Source organism: Engystomops pustulosus, chromosome 2 (genome assembly GCF_040894005.1).
Source record: "Engystomops pustulosus chromosome 2, aEngPut4.maternal, whole genome shotgun sequence".
Classification (NCBI taxonomy): Eukaryota; Metazoa; Chordata; class Amphibia; order Anura; family Leptodactylidae; genus Engystomops; species Engystomops pustulosus.
In genome coordinates, this window is record NC_092412.1 from 226,235,976 (window position 1) to 226,262,129 (window position 26,154).

General features: G+C 43.1%; 1 protein-coding gene across 3 annotated transcripts in view; it reads left to right on the top strand.

The window, feature by feature from the left end:
- SSH2 (slingshot protein phosphatase 2) overlaps positions 1 to 26,154 on the top strand; it is a 148,812-nt gene that overhangs the window by 102,706 nt on the left and 19,952 nt on the right. For 2 of the 3 annotated variants that reach the window (XM_072138348.1, XM_072138350.1), the window contains 2 exons: positions 20,502 to 20,605; positions 22,407 to 22,471. In XM_072138348.1, the coding sequence (XP_071994449.1) occupies positions 20,502 to 20,605; positions 22,407 to 22,471 (169 nt within the window). Of the gene's footprint in view, positions 1 to 5,227; positions 5,564 to 20,501; positions 20,606 to 22,406; positions 22,472 to 26,154 lie in introns of those variants that run through there. The other variant, XM_072138349.1, reaches the window with a different exon arrangement.

Sequence of the window (26,154 nt, forward strand, 5' to 3'; positions counted from 1 at the left end):
TACTAAAATTTTGTCTTTTGTTTTTCAAACCCTTTTGAGGTTGAGGTTTCAGAGGGGCTGAGTATATAGTTATAATATTTAGTTGTGTAAAGTTTAGAAATTTTCCAGTAAAACATAATCTCAGCTCAAACTGAGCTTGGGAGTCCAGTGGGCAGTCCTATCGGTGACTTTACATAATTCACTGTGTACATACAGAGATGGCTTGTTCGTCACAGAGAAGAGCGGCTCATTTGACTACTATGTCATGAATGAGAATAGATTTAAATAAGTAAATGAAGCTGCTCAGCTTCTTCTGCTCTATAACATGCTGTCTACAAATAGGATAGACTGGGCCCCGTAGCAATCTTCTAAATAGGGTCCCCCGTAAAAAGTATACATATTTATATACTCACAAATGTCAATTACAATAACACAGTTATATATACATAAATACAGCATATGCACATCACATATACACACATGCATAAAATACCATATACAGACATACAGTGCATACACACACACATACAAACACAGTATATACACCCCCCCAATACTCTAGATTCAGGGCCCCCCTAACACTGTGGGCCCCATACCAGCTGATATGGTTGTCACCCCCTGTTACTCCTCCTTCTCTATAACATGTTACCTTTAGGGTGATGTCACACATGGCGTTTTGAAACCGTTTTTGGTCAGTTTTTAAGCAGTCTGTTAAAAAACGCATCAGTTTTTTAAAAACCCATCCGTTTTTGACCATTTTCAATCAAGATAATTGGTAAAACCTGTAAAAAACGGATGCGTTTTCAAAAAAAGCATGCGTTTTTTAACGGACTGCTTAAAAACAGACCAAAAACAGGTTCAAAACGCTATGTGTGGCATCACCCTTAGGGAGGAGACTATGTACAATCTGCTCTATAACATGCTGTCTGCAGATAGTACTATAATCTGCTCGGCTCCTCTTTCTCTAGATAGAACATGCTGCCTGCACATAGGATACTACCGTATGTACAATCTATTCAACTCCTCCTGCTCTATAGCATCCACAATGGGACACTATGTACAATCTCCACCATCTTTCTTCTCTGCTTTCATATAGGACACTGTGCATAATCTGCTCAGCTCTTCCTGCTCACATCTGCATCAGAGGACTGCCTGGCGCTGTTATACAGAGCCTGCCTGGCGCTGGGAAGTTAATGCTACTGCTGTTTGCCAACCAAATGCTAATTTGGGGGTCTGCGGGTTACCCATTGTGTATTTAAGTGTAATCCATACAGTCAGAACATTTACATAAATCTTTGTATAAGATGTAACTAAATACATTTGCCTCTGCATCCGTTATCCGGCCCAGATTTTAATAGCAAATGCAAACCTTATTAATGTTTCCTATGTGCCCTCTTATAAATACAGAAATGAAAACACCTGCTTATCTAAGAATACAGTATACCAGGGTTGGGGTGGGCTGCTCCCCATTATAATACAGAAGACCGATATGTAATAAAGCTTCATAAAATACCAGTAAACCGATCGTTTTGTGAAACAACAATGTAATCTGGTGTTATATAAATCCCGTTCGGATTCCAGATGGTGATCTTCTAATCGGCCCCTGCCAACCTCTGCATGGCGTCATTGTGAATGCTGATTGAAATCCCTGTGCAGCCTGCTCTCTCTCTAGCTGCGCATAGAATAAGTATGAAAACCCCCGGCCGACCTGAAATGCTTTTCTTCTACAATTCCCTGTGTATAGGAAGCTATAAATATCTGTCATTGCTTTGTCCTGTGTTCTGTATTCATATTGAGGTTTCATTGAAAAGATTCCTAGATATAACCCGTCTATCTCACAGTATAATAAACACTACCCGCAAAGTCAGGGCCACCATCCGAAAAAGGTGCCCCTTTTTAAAATATTCTCATATCCTTAAAGTGGTTGTTTTCAAGTTATGCCCCCGATAGTGTTTAACAAGGTGAAAAACGGTCAGGGTCCGACTGCTGGGACCTCCACTATCTCAAACCCTTCTCCACCCCCAGCTTGACCCATTAGTGAGAACAGGACCCCCATTCTCTGGATTGCTAGGGATAACAGTGTTTGAACACTTACATATCACCTTGTTATCCCTATGCTGTGAATTGCGGATAAATTGAAAACTTTTTAGATCCCTTCTAAAGTGTTTTTTCCATGGTTTTCCTGCACCAAACTGGAGTGGGGGGTGAGGTTTGTGTAACGGAAACCTCTTTATTCAATAAGTGGCGACCAGGAGACAACACAAGAAGTGAAAACCAAAATTGATGTTCTGTAATTTCAGAAGGTCCAATGGCCCTCCTGGAACTTCTGGTCAGACTTGCTGATTGAAAACCAGAGAGTCGGACATGATGCTTCCCCATTATTCAACTGCATTGAGGTGGTCCTAATGCTCTAGTGAGGACCGTTTCCACTTCACATATCAGTGACGTTAAATCCATTTATCACGTGGCTTGTTTGTGGCTCATTCACATTGCAGTAAAAGGGCTTGAACTGCAGTACCAAATACATACTCTATTTTTGGGCACTGTGCCAGGTGATCAGATATTGACTGTCTATCCTAAGAGAGGGGGGATCATTAAACAAACAAGAGATTGTATGTGAAGCCCCCCGATCTGCCATTCCTAGACCTTACTAGGACTCTATCTGGAAAGTGAAAACACAATGTCATTGCATCCAGCTACCAGGACTCCGTTCTGATATGTGGGCGCTGCAAGAACACACTATGGCTTTGTGTGACCTCAGGCTGCTCAATCCCACTAACAGAGGGTGTATGAGCGTTATAATCTGAATTCTCTTCTTGTAACATTTCCAGTACTGTTAATAAGTATACAATAATAAAGTTCTGTTTAGGCAATTTAGGGGATGGTCCTAATACTCTAGGAGCCAGTTCATCCACTATAGGAGCTGGTGTAACTTTCATCAATGATTCCTTAGATCAGTGATGGCAAACCTTTTGGAGATAGAGTGTCGAAGCTACAACCAAAACCTACTTATATGTTGCAAAGTGCCAACATAACAATTTAAGCAGTAACTTATTGATCCCTCCTGTATCACAGGTTTTAAACGTATTGGCCTACTGAGTTCACCAATACAATAGGATGATGGAGAAATTTGGATTCTAGATTCCCTCCAGGGTCCCCCTGAAGAGAAAGGATCAGGGGACGCAGATCAGGAGCCCCAATGACAATCCATCGCACCTTCGCACCTTCTCACTCCTGCTGTAGTCCTGGCAGCCAAGGATGTTGCTTTAAAATACTGCTGAGCATGGCAAGTCCTGAGCTGTATTGGATCACAGGAGAAAGCCGTGAGTCCTAGCTGGCAAACTCTGTCTTGGGGTGAAGGCCTGGGTGCCCACAAAAAGGGCTCTGAGTGCCACCTCTGACACCAGTGCCATAGGTTCGCCACCACTGCCTTAGATACTTCCATAGCTTTGCCAAAAACTGCTACAAATATATTAAAGATGATGCCCAATAAAAGTACATACACTACTTTTCAGATAGTTGTACAACTGGTCTAAAGATTAGGCTAAACAATAAAGCATTATTCAACTTCCAGTTTCTCCTCCTCGCTTATCTTCAGCAGCTCCTTTAGACTTTTTTTTTGGCACATTTTACACAGTCCAAAGGACTTTTGCTCCTTTATTCAAGTGATGTTGGGAATGTCCCTATGGGGACCGTATCCAGTTCCTTGTACAACCTGGAGGATGCATGAAGCATCTGAACAAGGAAACCTAAGGAAGTGGGGTATGTTGTAGTAATAAATGCTAATTATTGGAGCTCCTGAAAGTCACACATTTACTGTTTAGGAAGTGAGGAAGGACTTATAAAAGACGCTTAACCCCTTTTAGGCTGGGGCACAGGTGATGTAAGGGCGACACGTTACCCGCCAGGGTTTCCACTAAGGCCGCGGTCACACGTTCCACTAGCGTCACGTTCATAACGTGACGCTAGCGCACAGGGGGCGGGCCTTGGCATGTGCATATCCAATCGGGCCGAGGCCCGCCCCCTTTGTGCTAGCGTCACGTTATGAATGCTGCCTAAGGCTAACATGCAGCAATAGATAGTCTTGCATGATTTTCCTGCGGGAAAATTGTTTAGGCTACATGCACACGAATGATGTGTTTGTATTTCTATGGGCTCACACACAAAGCCATGGTCTCTGCCAGTCCAAGCCGTAAAACTATTTACGGGTCCTATTCCTGTCCATGTGTAGGGTATTGCCGGTTATTGGTATGGAAGGGGACCTAATGAGCCACAAACAACGGACCGTGGATCCATTGGTTGCGGCCTTGTGCATATAGTTTCAGGGTGCGTTCACACATGACGTCTGGATGGTGTCTCGTGACGCTATCCTGATGGCCTGATCGCAAATGCATTTGCCCAGTGCTTGCGTTTCCATTGAAACTTTTAGGCGGCGGCACACATGGCGTTTTGTACCCGTTTTTGGGGCGTTTTCAAAAACCGCATGCGTTTTTGACCCATTTTAATTAAGATAATTGGTAAAACAGGTCAAAAACGGATGCGTTTTCAAAAAATGGACTGCTTAAAAACGGCCCAAAAACGGGTTCAAAACGCTACGTGTGCCACCGGACTTATGCGATTGGTCCGAGGCTCTCCCAAAAAGCAATCCAGACGCAATGTGTGAAGGCGTCCTCATGCTGCGGATTTAGAAGCCATAACATGTCCGTTACCATGGGTGATGACCCCTCTCGGTATTGGGTGATAGTCTTTTAGGCTACTATTCACCAGTGGCGCCTGCATTTTCACACGCAACACACTGACTTGCGTTTAAGATTGCGGTCTTACTTCAATTAGAAATGGCAGGAGAAGCCAATGCATTGCGTTTCCGAACACAAACCCCACATGTGAACGCGGCCTTTAGACGTTCTGCAGCTATTCTGACCCCCATTATGATACATGTCTCATAACGTTTGGAGATTTTACACTGGGACCATAGCGCACTGTGGGAACACCTTCCTATCCAGAAGTTTGGGGACCATTCACCATATACTGATATGGGAAGTTCCCATAGAACTCGAAAAAAAGTTTGCAAAAATGTGTGTATTGGGAATAAAACACAGATACAGTATGGAGAGTAAGCATGTTATGAAGTTATTGGGTGCAGGGCACAGAGGACTGTGTGACAAGGTGCCCCCTCACCCCTCAGGGCACACATAAGACCGGAGGAGGAGGGAGGGAGGCGCTGATGTGCGCATGCGCGGGAGCCGGCAGCTGTAGCCGGGACAGCAGGAAGCGCAGTGTGTGAGGAGCGGGGCTCGGGCTGGCAGCGCAGCGCAGGGGCTCAGCCCCGGGACACGTGTGACACAGCTATACACCGGAGAGAGCGGCATGTGCCCCCGGAGCACGACCCGATAACAGAGTCTATGTGCCGCTGCGGGCAGAGCAGGGCGGGCAGCGCTGCACGACTCTTCCCCATGACAGTGAGCGGCTCCTCACCCGGGGACGGCCAGGAAGGGAGCGGGGACTGCTGTGCGCTCTGCGGGGTGAAGATGATCCCTCACTTCTCCGAAAATGCAGTCATCTCACAGAACACCATCAACCAGCTGTAAGTAGTGACCTACCGGGGACAGGCAGCTGATCCGCTCTACACTGACGATCAGCGATCTCGTTAGGGTTCTATCGATCATTGGCAGGCTAGGGATCTGATTGCTAATCTGATCGATTGAGCATCGGTCTAGTTAGCGATCGGTTTGGCGATGTGATTTATCATTGGTCTGTTAAGCGATCTGGTAGGGGATTTACAGTGGTCACCCAGATGTTGGTGGCTAACCTGGTCTGGTTAGGGGGGGGGACCCCTTTAATGATCAGCAATCTGGTTGATAATTAATCTAATTTTAATGTGATTTATTTAATCGGCATATGAGTGATGATTTGATTGTATGAGCAATGATCTGGTGGCCAAACTGGTAAGTGGTTGTTGGTGGATCGAATTAGTGAACTAGTTATCTGCACATTCTGGTGTTTAGAAAGTAATTAATGTTGTTACTTGGCCAGTTTGGTGGTTTGGTCATCACTAGTCTGGTTACTGATCTAGTTGCCTGGTTAGTGATCCGGTTTGATGACCTGCAGTGGTCAGACTTATCAGTCAACTATTTTACTGATCTAATCTGCACCTTAACTTTTTCACAATATGAAGATGGTCCCATATATTTAGGACAGTCCATCAGGATAGTCTTTATCCCACTAGGATTTCTTTCCTCAGATTCAACTGCGACTGCTATTGTTCCATGTTTGTGCCTCTGTACTGGGGGGGGGGGGGGGGGTTAATGCCTATAAAGAGCATCAGGAGAAGTTAGTTTAAGCTCAGCTGGATTCTGTACTATAGAGAAGGCAGAAGTGAATTACCGCCTATGTAAATGTTTTAAAGCTGCAAACAAAAAAAAAAACCTGTGCTGATTCCTCGAAATCATGTTTACTAGTGGATAAAGATGGAACAGCAGGCAGCACTTATTAGCCAGGACTGATCTGTAATAATCACATCAATTATAGGTTGTATAAGACTCTGCAGCTGCTGCTGCTCTGGGGTCCCATTATGTAGCATTGACTGATGTCACACCCCAGGGAGCAGGTCCCCGGGGGCACATAGTTTCATATACAGGACAATAGATCTAGTACAGACCCTCGTGCCCACATCAGGGCGTCTTGCTACAAGCTTCTATTGATACAGAAGTCTTCTCAATGGGTCTGTTTGTTTCATTGTTGCATACTACAGAGCCTTGTACAGCAGAGAGATAAGCTGTAGGGTGCATGAAGATACATAGATAGATTTAGCATTTGCAATGATTTTGTTTGCATTATGGGTTATTGCCCGGATGTTACATTGTAACATAAGTTAAGAAGACTGTAAAAAGACACAGGTCCAACCCTAAGGACACTTTAGGATCTTTTGGGACTTGGATACTTCTTACAGGCTTGTGCCCATGCAGTGAAAATTCACATCTATTCTCATATGGTTTTGGACATCCATGAACATACCAGGGAACTTTTACATTTCCCAAATTTTTATAGAAAATATTAAAGTTGAGTAATATTCCGCTGGACTCTGGGCATCCTCTTCTGGAAACAGGATGTCCTGCTGTACAGCTTCTGCCGCAAACATTAACCCTTCTTTGTAGAGGGTGGGGGGGACGCTGGATTTCCAAAAACGTTGTTTATATCCTTTACCCAAATTTGAACGATTCTTTTAGTCACTTGCAGTCCACCAGATAAGTCATCAGCAAGTGTTCAGTTGCCTTATAGCGCCACCACTGGTGAAATGTAGCATCATTTACCATGAATAGGCTCATTCTTTAACGTTCAGACATGACAAGTCCTCCAAAGAACGAGATGTCGTTTGTAAACCTCTCCGTCCTGACTCGCTGCCATAATGACACGTCCAGTGCTGTTGCTTTGTCGCCAAACATATGATGTGCTGGCATCTATTAAACTTTTGACTTGTTGCCAGATATTCTGCACAAGCATAGGCCCTAAAACCTAGTCTTTCCATTGTGACTGTGTATTCTTGAACCAATGTCTATTATATCTTACTTATTCCTTTCCAGGGTCCGCATAGCCCCTTAATATAAATCCTGGCGTCTTGGTCTCACCTTAGAATAAACTGAAAGTCTCAAGGATTTGACCCCGGTCAGGACATTCTAGTTGCTTTGATACTTGTTGCTGGTGTCCTTATCTCCCTTCAGCTTCCTGTTTATACACAGACCAGCAGTGAATTCTTTGGTGGAATATTTCTTGTCTTATTAGATACTTTTTTAGCAACAGATTTCCTCTATGGTGAGAAAGTATTCAAGGACTAGTCCCAAGGAAAATATATAAGGGAAGGGGGGAAATTTTATATCTGTATAAAAGCAGATACTGCTATCCTGCAGATGCAGCAGTGCTGAACTTGCTTTTTACATGGGACTGCAGGTGTAGGCTAGACGTGAGAATGAACTGTGGTAATTGCAGGGTTTACCCAGCCACAGCTTCTGTTTGTTTCTGTGGATTGGAAAAACAATGCGTCCGGCGGTGTTATTCTTTACCTTGGCCTCTACCTGTATCCTGTATCCAGGTAACCTTCTGGCTATCTCTGTTTGGCTTTTTTGCTTTTGTATGGGATTGGATTTTGGGTGTCAACCCTTTGGCAAGGACAACATAGAAACACCGGTTCATATCAAGGTCCCTAATACAAGTGCAAATAGTAATGTATATGTAATAAAAACATAATTTAAGTTTTAATATTTAATTTAATCTGGTGTTGGTGAACTCTGTATTATATGAGAAGCCATGCTCCTGTATAATGGGGTCACCTATAATGTGCCAAGGGTGTATGTAGTCAATCATTGGATTTGGGCTTATGCACCGTGGCACATCTAAATAGTCTGTAGATCTTTTATTTTATATAAAAGTAAAAAACATAACAATACAAACAAAACATAATATACACTATATACAATATATACAATATCTTACCTGCTGGTCCAGCCACATTCACACCTAGTAAAAACAATAACTTACAATACACCGAAATGAATAAACACCAATTACCACAACCCCCACCCAACACAAGCCACACCCGCAAATAAACAAAAATGACTATAAATATACATAAACCCACCCTACACCCTCTAATAACAAACCACCCCACACAGATCACATCCCACACCCCATCTAAATAGTCTGTATACTGTGTTGTGCCTGAAGGTCCTCCTCAGCGGAGAATACCTCTGTTCATACTGAGTGTGTTGTAGCATGTCCTCCATTGGAGGAATACACAATTTCATAATTTTTTTTTTTTTCCCGTATCGTAGTGATAGATGTCACATCATAGACACTGCCATAGGGTAATTTCCATTCGATCTGCCCTTTGCATTCACCTTTTATGTGAAGTTTATTATGAACCTGTTCTACATATGGTTTGGTTCATGAATTATGTATGATTGGTTAACTAGGCAGAGCTATTGTTCAGAGGCTTTGGGGGCTGTATTGATGGCCCGGTTGGATGCAATTCACTAGTTACACATATAAAAGTGACCTCCACCCCACCAATTTTAACGAATTTAAAGCTTCTGCTCCACCATATTCACAGTGTATATCAGTAGTCTGAGACCACACTTCTGCTCTATGATTGGACAGTACTAACACGATTTTGGATCTGAGTCTCTGGTAGTAGCTTTGCCTAAGGGTAAGGGAAGAAACTTATTTCCTTGGTAGATTTGCAGGTATAAAGGCTTAAAAGCCATGCATGCTCCGCTTGGGGTTCTGGGAATGATCCTACAAGCTTGTATACTAAAGTTCTTAAAGGGGTTGTACCAAGTTTGCAATTTATCTATTGTTCTGGGTGGCAAGCTGATTAATGAGCAGCACCACCATGCCTGCCGGGACCCTCGCTGATCATGAGAATGGGGCCCAGCAATGCAGAGAACAGGGGTCCCAACTATTGGGTGGCTCGACCGGATGAGCATGCGCCCGGCTGCTCAATTCACTATTATGGCGGGGCTGGGGTCCCTGTGGAGCAGCAGGTCGAGCAAGTATCCTTTCATCCATCCAATACTATGGAGGTGTCAACAATTGCAGAGAACAGCGCTGAGGTATCTGCAGCACTCCCATTCACTGTCAATGGGGCACCTGGAGTTACCCCAGCACCATGCGCTGCAATTTCTGACCTTATTAAAGTAATGTATGGAGAAGCAAGGAACATGCTAGTCCTTCTACTCCACCCATTAGTAAGAAGGGAGCCCCATTATTTGGATTTCTGGGGGGCCTGTTCTCATCACAGAGGGTAGCAGCAGTCAGACTGGCACTGATCTGCATGGGGTCCTTTATCCTTTGAATAAGGGGGGAAACTTGTAAACTTGGTATAACCTCTTAAAGGGTAGACACGTCTGATCTTAGATCAGAGTAGGTAAGTAGGATCCATTAGGATGTTTCACACGTCGCTCCCATCCTCTGTGACATACATCATGTAATATGGATAACCGTGACGCTGCTGTGTGCAGAGGCTCAGCCGTGTGCACCGGTCCCATATCACTTACTGGTAATTACCCGTCTAATGTCTCCCCTGTATACAACATGTGTCTGCGCTCTCTGTTGTTGTTATCTATGACTCCTGTGAACAGAAACCAGCAGAAAGTATTACCTCAGGTGCAAAGTCTATCGGGCTTGTTAATCACGTCCTGTGTTTCTGTGCCTGTGTTTACCTAGCGAGTTGTCACACACGACGCGTCACTCGTTGGCACCCATGGGAAAGCTGCATTTGGCCATGACAACATTTGACACCCATTTGTTAAAGGAGCACACTGACAGCTCCGGACTCTCGGCTTATGTTCACATGTGGCAGATTTGTTGTAAAAATATCTTGTTCTGATCCACAGGACTGAATGAATGTTGCAAGTTTTGGTTAAAAAATTGTTTGCAACTTATCTGCCTTGTGTGGGTCCTTATTACCAGATTACACAATAGGGACTATGTAAATAATAATGTCATCTAAGAAATGGGACAAAGGAGAATGATGTCTAAAATACCCAATTTGGGGTCGGTACACAGAAGAGACTTTGGGTCTCGAATAAACACTCCTTGCTTTGTACCAAGCACAGCGCCATGTGTTGTATAGTGGTCCAACATTGTATTGCAGCTCAATACTTTTCTTATGCCCGATCCTTTTTCTCAATACAGATGAATGACTGCTGGAGATTGACTATTTTCCTGTTGACAGGTTCCCTTTAATTCTGATGAAGTCTCTATTGTAGTGAGCTGTAATGTCAAGTGTGGTTTTTTTTTTTTTTTACTTCTTTAAGGGTTTGTTGTTGTGTGTTGACTCGGTTGGTTGGTGCCCTTTTGTGTGTTCATCATAATTTTTTGCTGTAAAGATCACAGGTCAGCGCTGGTTCTTCAGGATTGACAAGATGAAGCGAAGGGTTACACGACAAGGGAGTATTTTTAGAGCTTTGCTCTCTAAAGTTTTGCCCGTAAGGGGTTGCTGACGGGGAAAGTTCATGAAAATAGCAACAGTTGTGGGAATCACCGATACCTGTAAAGTACGGATAATGCCGTGTAATGAAAATGTTGTAGATGGGCATACCCCATTAGCATTTATTCAAGTCATTTAAAGGCTTGCTCTACACACTGGATAGCTTTGGACTGATGACTATACCTGCCATCACCCCTGAGTATGCCATCTACTCTATGGGGATAGTTGTGGGTAGGAGTTGCTGTGGATGTCCTCTGCAATTCTGACCATGGCAGAAACCAAATGATTGTGTTGTTCTCTAAATGTTTTTGGCCCAAAAATAAAACCCCAATCGACATGGAGTGCTTACTGCAGATTTGACCACGTTCACACTTTGCGCTTGAATTGTGTTTCGAAGCACAATTCAAGCGCATCGGTGATGAGTTACTTCCAACGGTGATACGTGTAAACCTAAACACTTGCGTTCTGGGACTAGCAACAAGTGTTTTGCTGTACCCGAACGCAAGACCAAAACGCATGTGCATTTGGGAGTAGCTTCTCTCCGATCCACTTGAATTGCATTTCAAAACACAAGTCAAGGACATCCCTTGAACACAGCCCTCACAGTGATGCTATCGTGTCACCGGCAAAGTAGCACGTAAAGTTATATGAAAAGTTTTTGGACATTTAAAAAAAAAAAAAAAAAAAAAAAACACTACTACTCCTGATCAGCAGCAGTAACCTGATAGCATTAGCTTCTCCTGTAATTCTGCATATGGTGTTGCCACATCTACAATTTGTTAACCCGTAAATCATTAAAGGCCATCAAGAATACTTATGCACTAGTGTGCGCCCCCTCTGGCCCGATCAGATCTTCTTTAAGCTTCTTGTGCCCTTGTTTTAATAAGACTTTAAAATTATGAAAAATTATCATTTGCCTTATTTTTAAAATCCTTTTTTTTTTGTAAAAAATAGAGAATAAGGAGCTAAAAGAAGAGCAGAACCTGTCAGAGAGGGCGCACACCAGTATGTCAGTGTGCTTGGTGTACAATCCTTCGTTCAGGTGGTAGATGACCTTTTAACATAAACTCGCGTTCATGTTTTTCTCTGGAACTGTAGACTGCTCCGGGGCTTGTCAACTTGTAACGATGGGACCTGATAAGTTTTTTTCCTCTGTGGTACGCGGAGTACATTTTTAGGAACCCGGACACAAGGGATCTGTTGACCAACACAAAAATTGTGCGTGATAAGCGTGTCTCCTGGTAGGACACAAAGGACAATAGTTGTAGGCTGCTATTCATTGCGGCCCAAAAAACGTGAATATTCATATCCAGTCACCCACGTGTGCATTACATTGTAGGAGCCCTTGTGATTTTCTATGACATTCAAGATGCCATTTGATTTTGAACCCTCTCAAGATGATCCCAGTCATGATTTTCCTTCACGCCGTAAGTGAAAGTATCGTTCAGTTTTCTTGGTAAGTTGCGTGGGGTTCACCTTCTATAGGTGTTGGGCAGATTTCCTCCGGACCTCCCCATATACATACAGACTTGTGGCTTCCTGGGCTGTTTCCACACACCTCATGTAGCTACCAGTCTTTTGTGAGCCTTGTTGAAATACAGATTGCCTAATCCTTACCCCCAACTTCTTCATTCACTTGCCAAAACTTCACCTAAACTTGGTCTACATAATGTGGCCAATACTGGTGTGTTGTTCTTCTGCATAGCTTGTGTTGTGTAATGCGGGAGGCATCTTCTGGTCACAAGGTTTGATGACTTGTTTACTTTTGTTTTATTTTTCTTTTGGATTGTTTTTGTATATTATATATCTATGTGTATGTATATATTACACACAAAGACAAGAGCTGAAATTATGAACACTAAAAGTGGAACGATCAGCCGATGTAAGAAAGTATGTGAAACTTGGTTGTTGGGATTGTCATACAAGCGAGCGGTGAAAGTGTTGTAGCGTGACGGTGGTTAAGAGCCTGTTGACCTAACTCGTAGTTCACACAACTTCGGGGCAATCCTTCCTACTGATCGGCAGCCATTGTCTTTAGATCTCAATGTATGGATAAAAGGAGCTCAGCAGGCGCCGCATCTATGGAGAGGAGAAGCCTTGGAGCATTGTGTGATGGGGCAGGGAAGCTCATGGAGATAACATGTGTCTGATGGCGGAAGCAAACTTTTTAATAATTAGGCTAAACTTGGAAATTTGGGTCTTAACAAAGTCCCATACATTTTGGTACTAATTTTTATAGATGTTCTGGATGGAGAACCGATTCCTATGTTGTAATTAAAAAAAATTATATATTACTTGTATTTGTTTTGTATTTTATTGTATATTTGTATTGTTTTATTCTTACTTGTAATGAGTAGCATATGAGGTCTGTAATCTTCCACAAGTTTTCCCTTATTCTCAAGTGTTTGCTATTATCCTACGGATGGTCCTGTGCTGGGGAAGGAGACAATGCTGTATTCATGTAGTTAATTGGACATGGTTGTGGAGGGCTGATTTTGGTCTTTGTGAGTCTTTGGCACGCCGGACCGCCCCATCTCAAGATGTGAGACTGCTTTTCTGTAGTCAAATGGCCCTTACACAAAGCTAAGAAGCCAACACTTGTAACGCAAAGGGTAATTACAGCCACAATGACAAGCGCTGTAAATATTCCTACATACAGTAGCCAATCGTTCCCTCAAATTACAGTTTTATGTCGCTTTAGGACGCTGAAGGTTATGTACAAGTCGTATGCATTAAAAAGTCGGAATAGCTTAAAGGGGTATTGTCATCTGGGCATTCACATTCAGTTTCATTAATCTGCCATATATAAACATTTCTTCAATTAGATGTTATTAAAAAAAATGTTCCGGTGTGAAGATAATTTCTTATAAATGTAGTCATATGGTCCCTTAGAAACAAGACTGCCTCCCTGGATACAGCCACCTCTGCTGAAGGGATTGCACAAAGAAACAAAAAGTTTTTGTACATGAAATGTCCGGGAGTTCATGTCCCACAGCCACCCTGTGGTAATGATTGCTGAATCCAGGCGGTCAGGCAGGGCTCTATAACGCATGTCTGGCCACTGCTGCCGTGTGACGTGGTCGTAACCGAGGAAGCTATCTTGTTTCTAAGGGACAACATGGCTATGTTTATAGGAAATTATCTTCACACAGGAACATTTTTTTTAATAACATCCAATTGAAGAAATGTTTATATATGGAAGATTAGTGAGACTGAATGTGAGTGCCCAGACGAGAATACCCCTTTAAGCCCGCAAAAACTTTTTTTACCCACATTTTTTAAAAAGTGGGGTCTTCTATACATTGCATCTTTAGGTTCTACCCCAGCATGGGATGGGAATATGTATTCGTTTTATTTGAAGCCTTTCTTTAAAGGGATTGTCCATGTGCAGAAAATAATTTGGCTTCTTTTAACAATTTTGTGATTCCTGAGCGAACTGCAATACCTGACCCAACCAGTGCAGAGTGGTGGCACTGTTTTCGGCAGGAAGCTGTAATTTTGTGTCATTATGAGTCTGTTGCCTATTTTTTATTATACAGTTTATGTAACAATTGTTGTTGCTTTGTATATGTGGGTGGGGGCTGATACCGTATCATACCCTGCATGGGGCAGTAAAATTAGAAGAAGGTGGAAATGTTATGTAAGTCCCATCTGCTCCCGGGCCTTCACAGTAGGTGTGAATCGGTAGCTGATGAGGTGATAGGCCTGACTGCAAGGCTAGACCGTCCACACCTCTAGGATCCTCAGTACATATTCGGTATACAAGACCGTATGCAAGACCTAATTCAGACAAAGTCGAGGGGGGCTTGGTTCTTTTTTGAGCTGGGAAGTTCTGGGCATACCACAGCTAAATATAGTCTTGTCTACACTTGACTAATATGGAAAGGGACAGTATATTGACCTCAGGCAATCTCACCGGCGGCTTACAGTAGACGTCCTGTCGCTTGCACTAAAAGGCTTCATAAATGACCTGTCAGAGAGCGTGTCGCTGGGTGCCAGCTGGCCACATCACCGCTCAATACCGTCCCGGGATGTTGGTTTTATGCAGGAAAAGTAGTCGGAGAAGTTTTCTCTGCTCAACAAACTCCGATTATTATAGGATTTAACTGTTTGTTCTTCCATTCAGTTCGCCAAATTTTTGTGAGTGTGAGAAAGTTGTGTGACCACCTCAACGGGAGGCATAAGATCGCTCACAGGCCGCGTTCACACACAGCGCTCAAAGCGCTTTTTTGTAGGACTGCACGGCCGCCTCGCTCTTAAAATATTTTGGTATCATGTGACCTTGGTGTTTGTCCCTTTTGACCTACTCCACATGTAAAATTTCACCAATTTTCCAGTCATCACGTTACACATGTCGGTCATGCATCTGAGGAGACATGTGACTGACCCTTGGTTTGTTTTTCCGGAATGATTTTTCGGCTTGTGATTAAACCCCCACCCTCCCTGCCACTACAGCTGTTTTGTGAAAGGGCGGCCCTGTTTGAAAATGCAAAATATTTTAATGTCTTGATGTTTAAAAATAGTAACAGAGCGGGACGGGGGTCAGTTACGGGGCCTCTTGTTTACTATATACTACCGGGCGGCCATTTTGTGGTGTGAGGACTGTGATCCTATTCATGAGGAGCCGGTGACTAATCTGGGATAGCAGACTTTGATGTCTGTGGTTTCCATTGTATTTTGGGTTCCACAAGAATATTGGCTGACTTACTCGTTCCTCGTACTTTAGGATGTCAAAAGTTTGGCTCCTTTTTATTACCTGATGTTTGTTTGGTAAAGTCCTTGTATTTGGGCAACAAAATGTTCCATGCTCCCCTCATGGAGTCGGTGCATCCAAAAATTGGAAAACTTACCCAGATGAGTGATTTTTAGTTGTCACGTTTCTCTTCCTCCTTAGGTCTGTTGGTCTTGTGCGACCGATCAGTTTTTCACAGTCCTTTGATCTGATCCTGTCAGGAAGGAACGCACCAAGCGCTAATCTGATCCTAGTTGCGTATTAAACTCGACCATTAGAAGTCGATGGGTGTGTAGGATAAAAAAAACGGATGGTCAATTATCAAAATCGTGCGATTCAACACTTGGCTCATTGGCGACTCGCTTTAAAGTTGTTGACCACTTGCACTTACCCTGGTAGAGTTTTATGTAAGACCCTACTGGGATCACCAATATTATACATAACTGCGGGTCACATGACACCCCTCTTCCCCCCCCCCCCCCCTCCCCTCCCCAAGCAGCAGGAATCGGGCTTTTCCGTCATTACTGTATGCGCCCTTCCTCTATCATAGCCACTCCCATATCAGTGATTGGAGCAACAACACTTATATGGGAGTGGTTATGATTGAAGGGTTGTAAGTATACTAACATGGCATCCTCCATCTGTGAAACTTTACCAGGATAAGTATAATGTGGGTGACTGCGTTCACACTTTGCCTTTGTTTGGGTTAAACAAATGCGTTTTGTAATGGCTGAAGAGGAGATTTCCCTAATTACATTATCAACATTTTGTTTGCAAATCGCAAGTGTTAACACATGTGTTTTTCAACACTGTTAACATCGTTTACACATGCACTTCGTAAACACAATGTTAAAAATGTAATTGGGCAAATCTCCCCTTCAGCTGTTTAAAAATGCATGCGTTAAACACCATGTGTGAACGCAGTCATAGTCTTAGTTGCCCTGGTAAACTTTTATATCAGTGGCTCGCCCCTTTTAGATGACTGTGAGGTCCATAGTCTAAAAATAACACATAAAAGGGGCAAACAATTTTTCTATCACTTTTTTTTTCTTTTAAATTCGACCTTTATTGTGTGTTATATATATATAAAATGAATTTTTCTTTTTCCATCACTATTTATAGTTTTTATTTAGTCCATACATAGCAGCTTCAGGCTGAGCTCTGGCTATGCCCACGCTCTGAATATTATAAGAAAGGGGTTAATGTAAGGCGCTGCCCTCTCTAATTCTCGCACACACGCTGAGGGCTTTGCTTCACAGATGTTTCATGCAAATATTCATTTTTACAGAACGCGTTCCCACGCTCGCTGTTCCCTATTTCTCGCTCAGGCGGCTCCGGTCCTGCATCTTCACCCTCTTACAACTTTTATACTTTTTCTGATGGTTTTGCAAAATGTCTCCCTTTTTAATCCGCAGTAATAATGGGTGCAGCTGCCAGATGATGGCACAATGGCTTGCCCTAGCGGCACTGTGATAAAATAAAATCTACATTTTTGCTCACTTCACTGATGAAATCATTATTTCACATCCCATCCGGGCCTCCCTTGACATTGTACAGAATCTTCTCCTGACGCGGGAAGAGCCCAGATTTCCAGGCCGTGGAAAGGTGCTAGAAATTAAACTGAGCTATCCGTCAGAGAGGAAGTCGGAGGATACTCTGCTTATCTTCATTTCAGCAGAAAAACAAAAACTGACTTCTCATGCGACCTTCTTCCTTGCCTTACTGTGAAGAGGACATTTTGGTTAGTTTATATGGCAGGTTAATATGCCCCTTTATTTCCAGGGGGGGGGGGGCACATTTTTAAAAATCTTTAGCACTTTAAAACCTTTGGGCAAAAAGATGATCCAAATCCAGATTTCCTGTCACAGAAAGCACCTAAGGGCAATTTCACAAATTGTGTTTACATTGTATTCACATCACGTTTACGCTAAACACAATGTTAACATTCTGTTAATGCATTGTAAGAGCAACACTTGGACGCAGCCTAAAAGTGATGTGCCCAGGATCAAAGAAATCTCTGGTCGTCGCTTCCAAGTTGTGTCTGATATTGCAACTCATGCCCTATTCAATGAAGCCAAGCTGTAATACTAAACCCACTTTTAGCCTTAGCGTATCCGCTTGTGCACACTGTGGCCGTAGCGTATCCGCTTGTGCACACTGTGGCCGTAGCGTATCCGCTTGTGCACACTGTGGCCGTAGCGTATCCGCTTGTGCACACTGTGGCCGTAGCGTATCCGCTTGTGCACACTGTGGCCGTAGCGTATCCGCTTGTGCACACTGTGGCCGTAGCGTATCCGCTTGTGCACACTGTGGCCGTAGCGTATCCGCTTGTGCACACTGTGGCCGTAGCGTATCCGCTTGTGCACACTGTGGCCGTAGCGTATCCGCTTGTGCACACTGTGGCCGTAGCGTATCCGCTTGTGCAACGTATGCACCTAAATCCGCAGTATAGTGTTAAGGATTTATGTTCGGCAGCAAATGACGCTTCCTTTCGTATTTTTTACTATATTTTTGCACCTTTGTGCATGTGGAGGTTTACTTTATTATGGTTTCCCTCAGTTGTTTTTGATTTGTGACATATTTTGCTTTAAGTGTTTGAATATCTGTTACGTTCTGCTGTTTGGTGTGGGAAGTATACTTGTTGGGAATTGACATTTCACAATTTTTTTTATTTTTTTTGTGGTGTCAGGTGGAAGGAAGACCCCCCCGCTGTGGGCACCTTATCGCCCGCTCGCATCACTTCCTCCCCATCTGGACACATCACATATGCAATACAGCCCATCATTACAGCCCCGAAGCTTCTCACGAGGTTTAGCAATACGAACACGGTTTCCTCTTTCTTTTGAAGTGTGAGGCGGAAAAGCATCACTTCTGGGCCTGTGCCCGCTCTGCTGTGGGTGAAATGAGGGTTACGGGAGCAGAGTTGGCATCAGAGACTGTGTTACAAAACCCAGGTGTTGTTCTTATTTGTTTGTTCTACTTTAGATGAGGGAAGTGGTAACTTTATACCTACTAATTTCTGTGGCGTTAAATCGTTTTACTCAGTACACAACGAAACCGTATGAAACTGTAGTGCCCCGAGCGAGAAAAGAGAATAAACCTGGACATTTAACTCCTTCATTACATTCTAGCAGCATTGTACAGCTTTCCTACAGTCCTGATGGACATAGATCATCATTATGAATTTATATGACCTGCAGCACTTGCCAAATTTGCTTTTCCGGATAAAGAAAAATCTGGGGCAGGATCTTTCTAAAATACCTTATATTTGCCTATAAAGAATCTCCAGCAAAGTCAAATGCAAATGAGGAGAGAAGAGTCATATTTTTGTGCCCAAGACAAGTCCCTTTTTAGAGACTGTAGTAGTGGAGTTTTCACTTTAGGCATCCTTATCATTGGTTCTAAAATTCCTAGAAACATGGTGTCATTTTAAAGATCAAAATCTCATCTTTCAGATCTTTCTTTTGGCTCTGTGATCTCCAGAACAAGATATACAGGCAGTCTAAGACAGATATGGAATTATGAACCACAGATTAAGACAGAATTCCCTACTATGTCTTGAACAGCCGGGATCTCCGGTCCTTTTTTATGGAACCAAAGATTGGGGCATGCAAAGTGACACCTCGCTTTTAGGGTGCGACCACACGTTCAGTTTTTCAGATGCACTTTTTGATGTCCAAACCAGGAATGGAGTAAAAGTAGAAGTTGCACCTTTTCAATTATTTGTCTCAACCCATAATGATCCAGACCTGATTTTAACTTCAAAAACTGCATCTGAAAAACTGAACGTGTGAACGCGGCCTTTTTATCCAAGTGGGGAAAAGAATTCACTTGGGTTTTAGGGCTCCATTGAATAAATTTTTCTTGTAGCAACACCTGCCGCCATTTACGTAACCGTGATTCAAGTGAATACAAAGCAGATCTGAGGCTGATTCTGAGTGATCAGTAAAGAAAGGACTGTGACAGGTCCTTGTTACTCCACAGTCCTCGGCAGCTGTGCAGTTCATCATCAGGGCACCCCCTTAAATACCTGACATGCTGCAGCACAGATCTGCCTGCGGAGCTCACATCCATCTGCTGGTCTCGGCGTCCTCCGTCTCTCATACTTCACTAGACTTCATCAACTTTGAGAACTATTAACCTTTTTGCTCAACTTTTGCTGCAGGTTAATTTTTGTTATAGTTTTGTAATTTGGAAATGCTTAGACTTGCTAATATATGTCTGTGCAACGGATAATAGGTAAAACTAGGATAGAGTGTGATGGATGTGTAGAGGGAGCTCATTCCTGTGTTATATACTGTGTGAGCAGCACGAGTATATACATCCATGTCCTGTAATGAATTGTAAGCAATGTGACGTCTCTTTAAAATATTCCAAATATTTGCTTGCAACACTCGAATATTACAGTCCAATTTGTGGGATCATTGAAGTCTACAGATTTTGCAGTTGAAGGACCATGTTGTTGTTTCTTAAAGGGGTTGTACAAAGTATTAGGGTGATGCCACACATGGCGTTTTTGGTCCGTTTTTAAGCATGCTTTTTCAGTCCAGTTAAAAAAACGCATCCGTTGTTCCCAATTATCTGAATAGATAATCAGGCTGTAACCAGCCAAACGCATGGTAAACTATTCGATGGTAGTAGTTGGACCCCACACCGAACAGATTGTATTCCCCTATCCTGAGAATAGCTGTTCACAATGAGAGTATAAATAATATGTGTGTATAAAGTGAGCTGCCATTTATATTGCTGAGACTCCTGTAAAACGTGACCACAGCGTTAATTTATATCAATTTGCTTTTGTTACAGCATCAGCGAAAGTTTCCTAACCGTTAAAGGTGCTGCCTTATTCCTTCCACGTGGAAATGGCTCGAGTACTCCAAGAATCAGCCACAGGCGCAATAAACATGCAGGTAATTGTCTCTTTTTTTATAATGATGTCTCTGGATCTTTTACATATACTTTATCACCCGACTGACCAAATGTTTAAAGGAAATCTACCATCATGAGAAATCAGGGACACTTACCCATAGATCCAGACACTGAGACTGTAGTTATCTTCTTATACTTGTTATCCATGGCCGTCTCCTTTCTAAAATCAGCTTTTAAGATTATGCTAATGAGCTAAAAGGGCTCTGTGGTCGTTCTAAGAGCCCCTCTGTGCTGTAGCTTAACAAACTGTTATGAGACAGTGTTAATGACCCTTATGAAGGCTTTGGGGGCGTTACCACAGTCCTGCCATGCTGTAGCTTCACAGGCTGTTGCACAGTCTGACGCTCCCCCACTCAGCAGGAAGTTTCGACACACAGTGGGAGGGGGGCAGTGCTCCTGCATAGTGTAACAGTCTTTTGATTCTGCTGCACTGAGAGGCTCTGGTAACACTCCTGGGAGCCCTTCAGGATCATTAGCATAATTTTAAATGTTTGCTTTTAGACGGAAAGAGGCCAAAGATTACAAATATAAGAAGATTACCACAGTCCCTGTGTCTGGATCTATGAGTGAGTGCCCCTGGTTTATCATTATTCATTTTGAAGGTAGATTTTTCTATAGATGCCTCTACCATTGCCGCGTCTCAGTCAGGCCCACACTGATCTAATCTGTATTAAAATGTTGGCTATAACCCCTTCAAGGGGTTGTCAACCTTTAAGAAATGGGTTAGTAGAGTAAAGTTATATTATGATCGTTCAGAGCTATAAACACAGCAGAAACTGGTTTTGCAGGAAAATTGCAGTGTTATTTTTGTTGTACTTTCCCTCGGTATTCTTCTTCATGTGCTTTAGTTGTTTTCTGTGTGACCCAACAATACACAACCTGGTGGAAAAATACAGCGCAGCCAGCGACACCGCACAAAGGGCCTTCCCTTTACATTGTCAACTCTGAAGACAATGACTACAAAATCCGGGATGTGCTCACCTGGACTTTGTCGGCAGAATCGCTCTATTTATAATCCCGGCTTCTCCTTTGATGTTCTATAATTGGATAACTATTCTAAATTAGACAGACTTTCTCCTGGGACCATAATATCTCTGTATATTTACACACAAGGGAGGTTATTGTCCTGACAAACAAGTCTGTATCCAAAGCCTGACGTTATGTAGCGCCATCTAGTGTTCAGGTCACTGAGAAATGGGAGATACTGTACTTTATATCATTTTATAATACATTTCCTCAACTGGATGATCACTTTCTGCCTCTAGACACCGCATCCAGGGTGGTTATCGCCCATAGTCAACATTTTAGAGGATAAATAATACATGTACAGTAATAATTCTGGTGCTGCATGTAAACCAGGGACATGCACTGATCCATTCCGGGTTGACCCGTCCCTAAGGATACACAGTCTTACGATTGTGCAATGTCCAGGCCACTTATAGATACTTTTTCTCACGCGGCCGGCTCTCCATTCTACACATGCCTCACCCTGGGAATATTTTGGCTCTGTTTCTGTCCTTTCCAATGACCTTGTAGCCTTTAATAAAGTTACTAGAGATATCATCGCCGTAGATTGTTTTGAACACAAAACATTATTGAACTTGTTGCTTTTACACTTTTTATTAAAATATTATTTGGTTATAGTCTGCCTAAAAAATAAATATCTTCCCTTGTGGTTCAGGCTGTTATGTGTATTTTATACCAGTTTTTTTTATCTTATTTCATTTATTTTGCCAGTGGAATGGTCCTGGTATAACGCTGCTCTCTGTGCTCTACTTTTAGGGGACCTTCAGCAACACCTACAAGCCATGTTCACACTCCTGCGACCTGAGGATAACATCCGCTTGGTGAGTCTATATGGCAGATGAAATTCTTAGACATACATTCCTTGGGGTTCTCCTATTAAAAACCTGTATTCCCTATTCACAAGGTAGGTAATAAACGTCCGGTCATTAGTCCCCCCACTGCTGGGACTACCTTGATCTACTAGATGCCCCTTGTGTCTCACTAGTATGAGCACCCCATAGACATTTGAACAATTGTGACACCTGCTCCAGTCTTACTCTGCACAACTGGGCTCAGAACCCCCTCACAACATCATACATTGATCAGCCCTTCAGTTTTCTTGGTTTACAGGAGGGACACTTATATTTGTTATCCATGGCCTCCTCCTTCAACATTCAAATGATTCTGTTGAGCCAGAGGGGCTTTGGGGGTGTTACCAGAACCCTTCCGTATTTTAGCTTCACAGGCTATTACACTGTTCTCGCCCTCCCCTCTACTCTCTCAGCAATTCCCCCTCACCTCCCTGATTATAACCTTACCCAGAGAGTAGGAACACCCCCCCCCCTTACCATGAGCCTTACTTGCTTATTAGCATGATTTTAAAAGTTGATTTCTGAAGGACAGGATGTCACCTTCTCTATTCCTCTGTAAGTACAATAGATTCCCCCCCCCCCCCCATTCTCATGATATTGTGGGAAGGGGAAAACTTGTATTTCCTGTACATCCCCTTTTAATGATATCTTGAGAACGGCATGTGGAAACGCTCCGAACATCTCATTTATGAGCACAAACCGTACAGGAATATCTGCCTGAAGGGTGTCCACATTCATATGATCTTCCCATATAAAATAACAGGCTTTGAAGTCTCTCACGTGGCACCAGGAGCTCACCTGGAGAATAGATGTCTTTTGGAGCACCACACCCTCTGGGATTTTCCATAGGTGTTTCTTTATCAGCTACTGTTAGATGAATTAGAATAATGTAAATGGGCCACAAGATGAAAGACTGTATTCAAATGAGGGGCTCCAGGCTTCATTAACAGGCTATGGAGCCTGGAGTCCCTCAAGCTCATTTGCATACAGTCCTTCATCCTGGTGGTAGATGCCCTTTAAATACTTTGGAAAAGGTAGGGGTTTTTTTTTTTCATTGACAAACATCATGGAGGGTCATTGGTGCCTGAATGTCCAGGTCAATATTTGCAGTTCTGTTCTTCTTTTAGATGGCACTTAGAAACACAGTTCTGGTATCCAATTTAAAGCGGATAATCTCCCCTTTTAAGATCCTATTGTCTTTAGATGAAATGGAGAGATCCACTGCTAAAGATCTTAACTCTTGATTATAACTTTTAACACACTGAAATATCTCTGGTCCTGTTTCAACACAATCTAACATTCTCCCCTTTAATATGACACCAGAATTGTGTTTTGGGTGCCTTGGTTCTTGAGATATGATCCACTGTTATGACATGTATACACCTGGTATCTGTAGGGGGCATGTGCAAATATGACCCCTATAGTCGTGAAGGGGTTACATAACAAATCTTGCGCATTTTATGCAGATTTATTGCGCTGTATCCATAATCCTTTATCATTGATAACCACAGCTACAATCCTTATTTGGCTTCTTACCAGGGCAGTGCGTGGCTCAGGTGACACTTGTACACGTCCCTCCTAGGCTATAGATGCCTTTTCGGTATATAGGTGGCTCTATATGTATATATATAGGTCTGATGAAAGCTGTCCACATCCTGAGAATTTTGTGGGGTGAACCAAAAAGTGCCTCAAAGCGTAAGGCAGATGTCAAGGGGAACAGGAACTTTTATGGCTATAAACAAGCAACTAAGGAACCTAAGTTTGCAAATATATAGGGGAAAAATGATGTGAGCGGCAGATGTGATGTATACTTCCCCTGATTGCTGTGAATTGCTGGTTACGGCTGTTTAGTTTGCGTGGCTTCCCATGTTGCTAGGCATGAGAATTGCTCTATTCCCTCTCAAAGTGATCATTTTCTTCTCTACAATCACCCAGACCGGTCACGTCAGATAGACCCCGCACACGCTATGCAATCTTTCCCCGCTGTGGGCATATTATTTACTTCTCACCCAATTAGTGTCTGCACCGACATATAGTCATCTAATGACTGTGGATTTCTAGGAATTTCTCTTCCGTCTCCTCCGCTTATGGGGCCAGCTGCAGCCCCTTTAATGTGTGATAGGCACAGATTATAGAACACACTATATACAGGGATGTATTGTTACTGGGACCCTGCTGACCAGTAAACCTTGTGTTTAGCCCCTCCAAGATCTGGGAGTGTTGAGATCCAACATGCTTGTTCTGTTTTACTCCCTGATATCAGTCATTCGGTTCACAACTGCTGCTAGAGGTATTTAGGATTAGCTTATTCCCCGTCCCCATTCAGAACACTTACAAGCAAGGGTATCATTAATTTAGCTATTTAGTATGATGCACTTTACCCAAATAAACTTAAAGATCAGTTGTCTGACTGAGGAAAAATGCATTTATATTCCAGGATTGTAGCTGGACTTTGCATGGGAAATCTCTTCACTGAACACAGCACATCCCCCTCCCCTCTGAGTAACTTTCATAGCATTCAAATAGAAGCTGCCACAGCAGAGAGGAGCTGTTGGAACAGTTTTGAGATATCGTGCCCATCCATGCACCAAGTCCAGCTGCAACCCTGGAATACAAATGCATTTTTTTACCATGTGAATTACAAACCCAAAGCTATGATTACATAGATCTCCAGAGCCAATACCCAATACCCCCCCCCCCTTTAACTACTGATGTGCCTTGGCAGATGAGTGAGAACAATGTGCTCACATTTATTGTGTGTTTATATCACTAGGCGTGTCCTGTATTGCAGGTCTAATATATTATAACCACCTTTTGAGATTTGAAAAGCCGCAGCCCATCAGGCTTAGCTCAGACGTTGATGGATCCATATTGTTCTCCTGATTTTTCTGTCTGTGATGTGAGTTGTCGTCTTGGTCTCGCATGCACATGGAGTGCCGACTCCTGAGGACTTGGCAGCGCTTGCGCTTGTGTTCTTGCAGAGTCAGCCCTGACTGGGCACGCAGCACAGAGTGTGAGAATACAATGGACTGTAATCCCTGCGGTGTCTCCTGGCGGTGCAGATGTCCTCTTTGATACGGCACACTGTTCAGGAAGCGCTTTTCTTCCTGGCGGGATCGTACATCTGAGCCATGTCCAGCCGCAGTTGTGTAAATCTTGCACGGGTTTATCCTAGCGCATCTAATCTTGGCCAGGGCTTGCTACGCCGTATACAGTTGTTGGCTCGGGGATAATAAAGCATCACAATGTGTTTTTTTAAAACTTAAAGCCGTGTAACAATGCACTTCCCAAAAGTTACTCCCATCCAAACTAAAAAAAAAAAGTTGTGCCTACCCATCCAACTACAAAAAAGTTTCACCCATCCAGACAAAAAATAAATAGTTGCACCCAATCTCTTGGTCACCAAAGAAAAGTTGCACGCACCCACCCACCCACCCATGCCTCCAGGCCACCAAAGAACAGTTGCACCCACCCTCCAGGAATTCCTGTATCTGCACCCACCCTCCATGCCTTCAGCCAAAGAGTTGCAACCACTACAGCACTCTGTAACCTTCAGCAGGGAAGGGATGAGATTGACCCAAAACAGGGGTTGCGTTCAAAAGGGGACCCATTTACAAATGTAGACTTTTTAAAGGGGTGCACCAGCTGTGTAT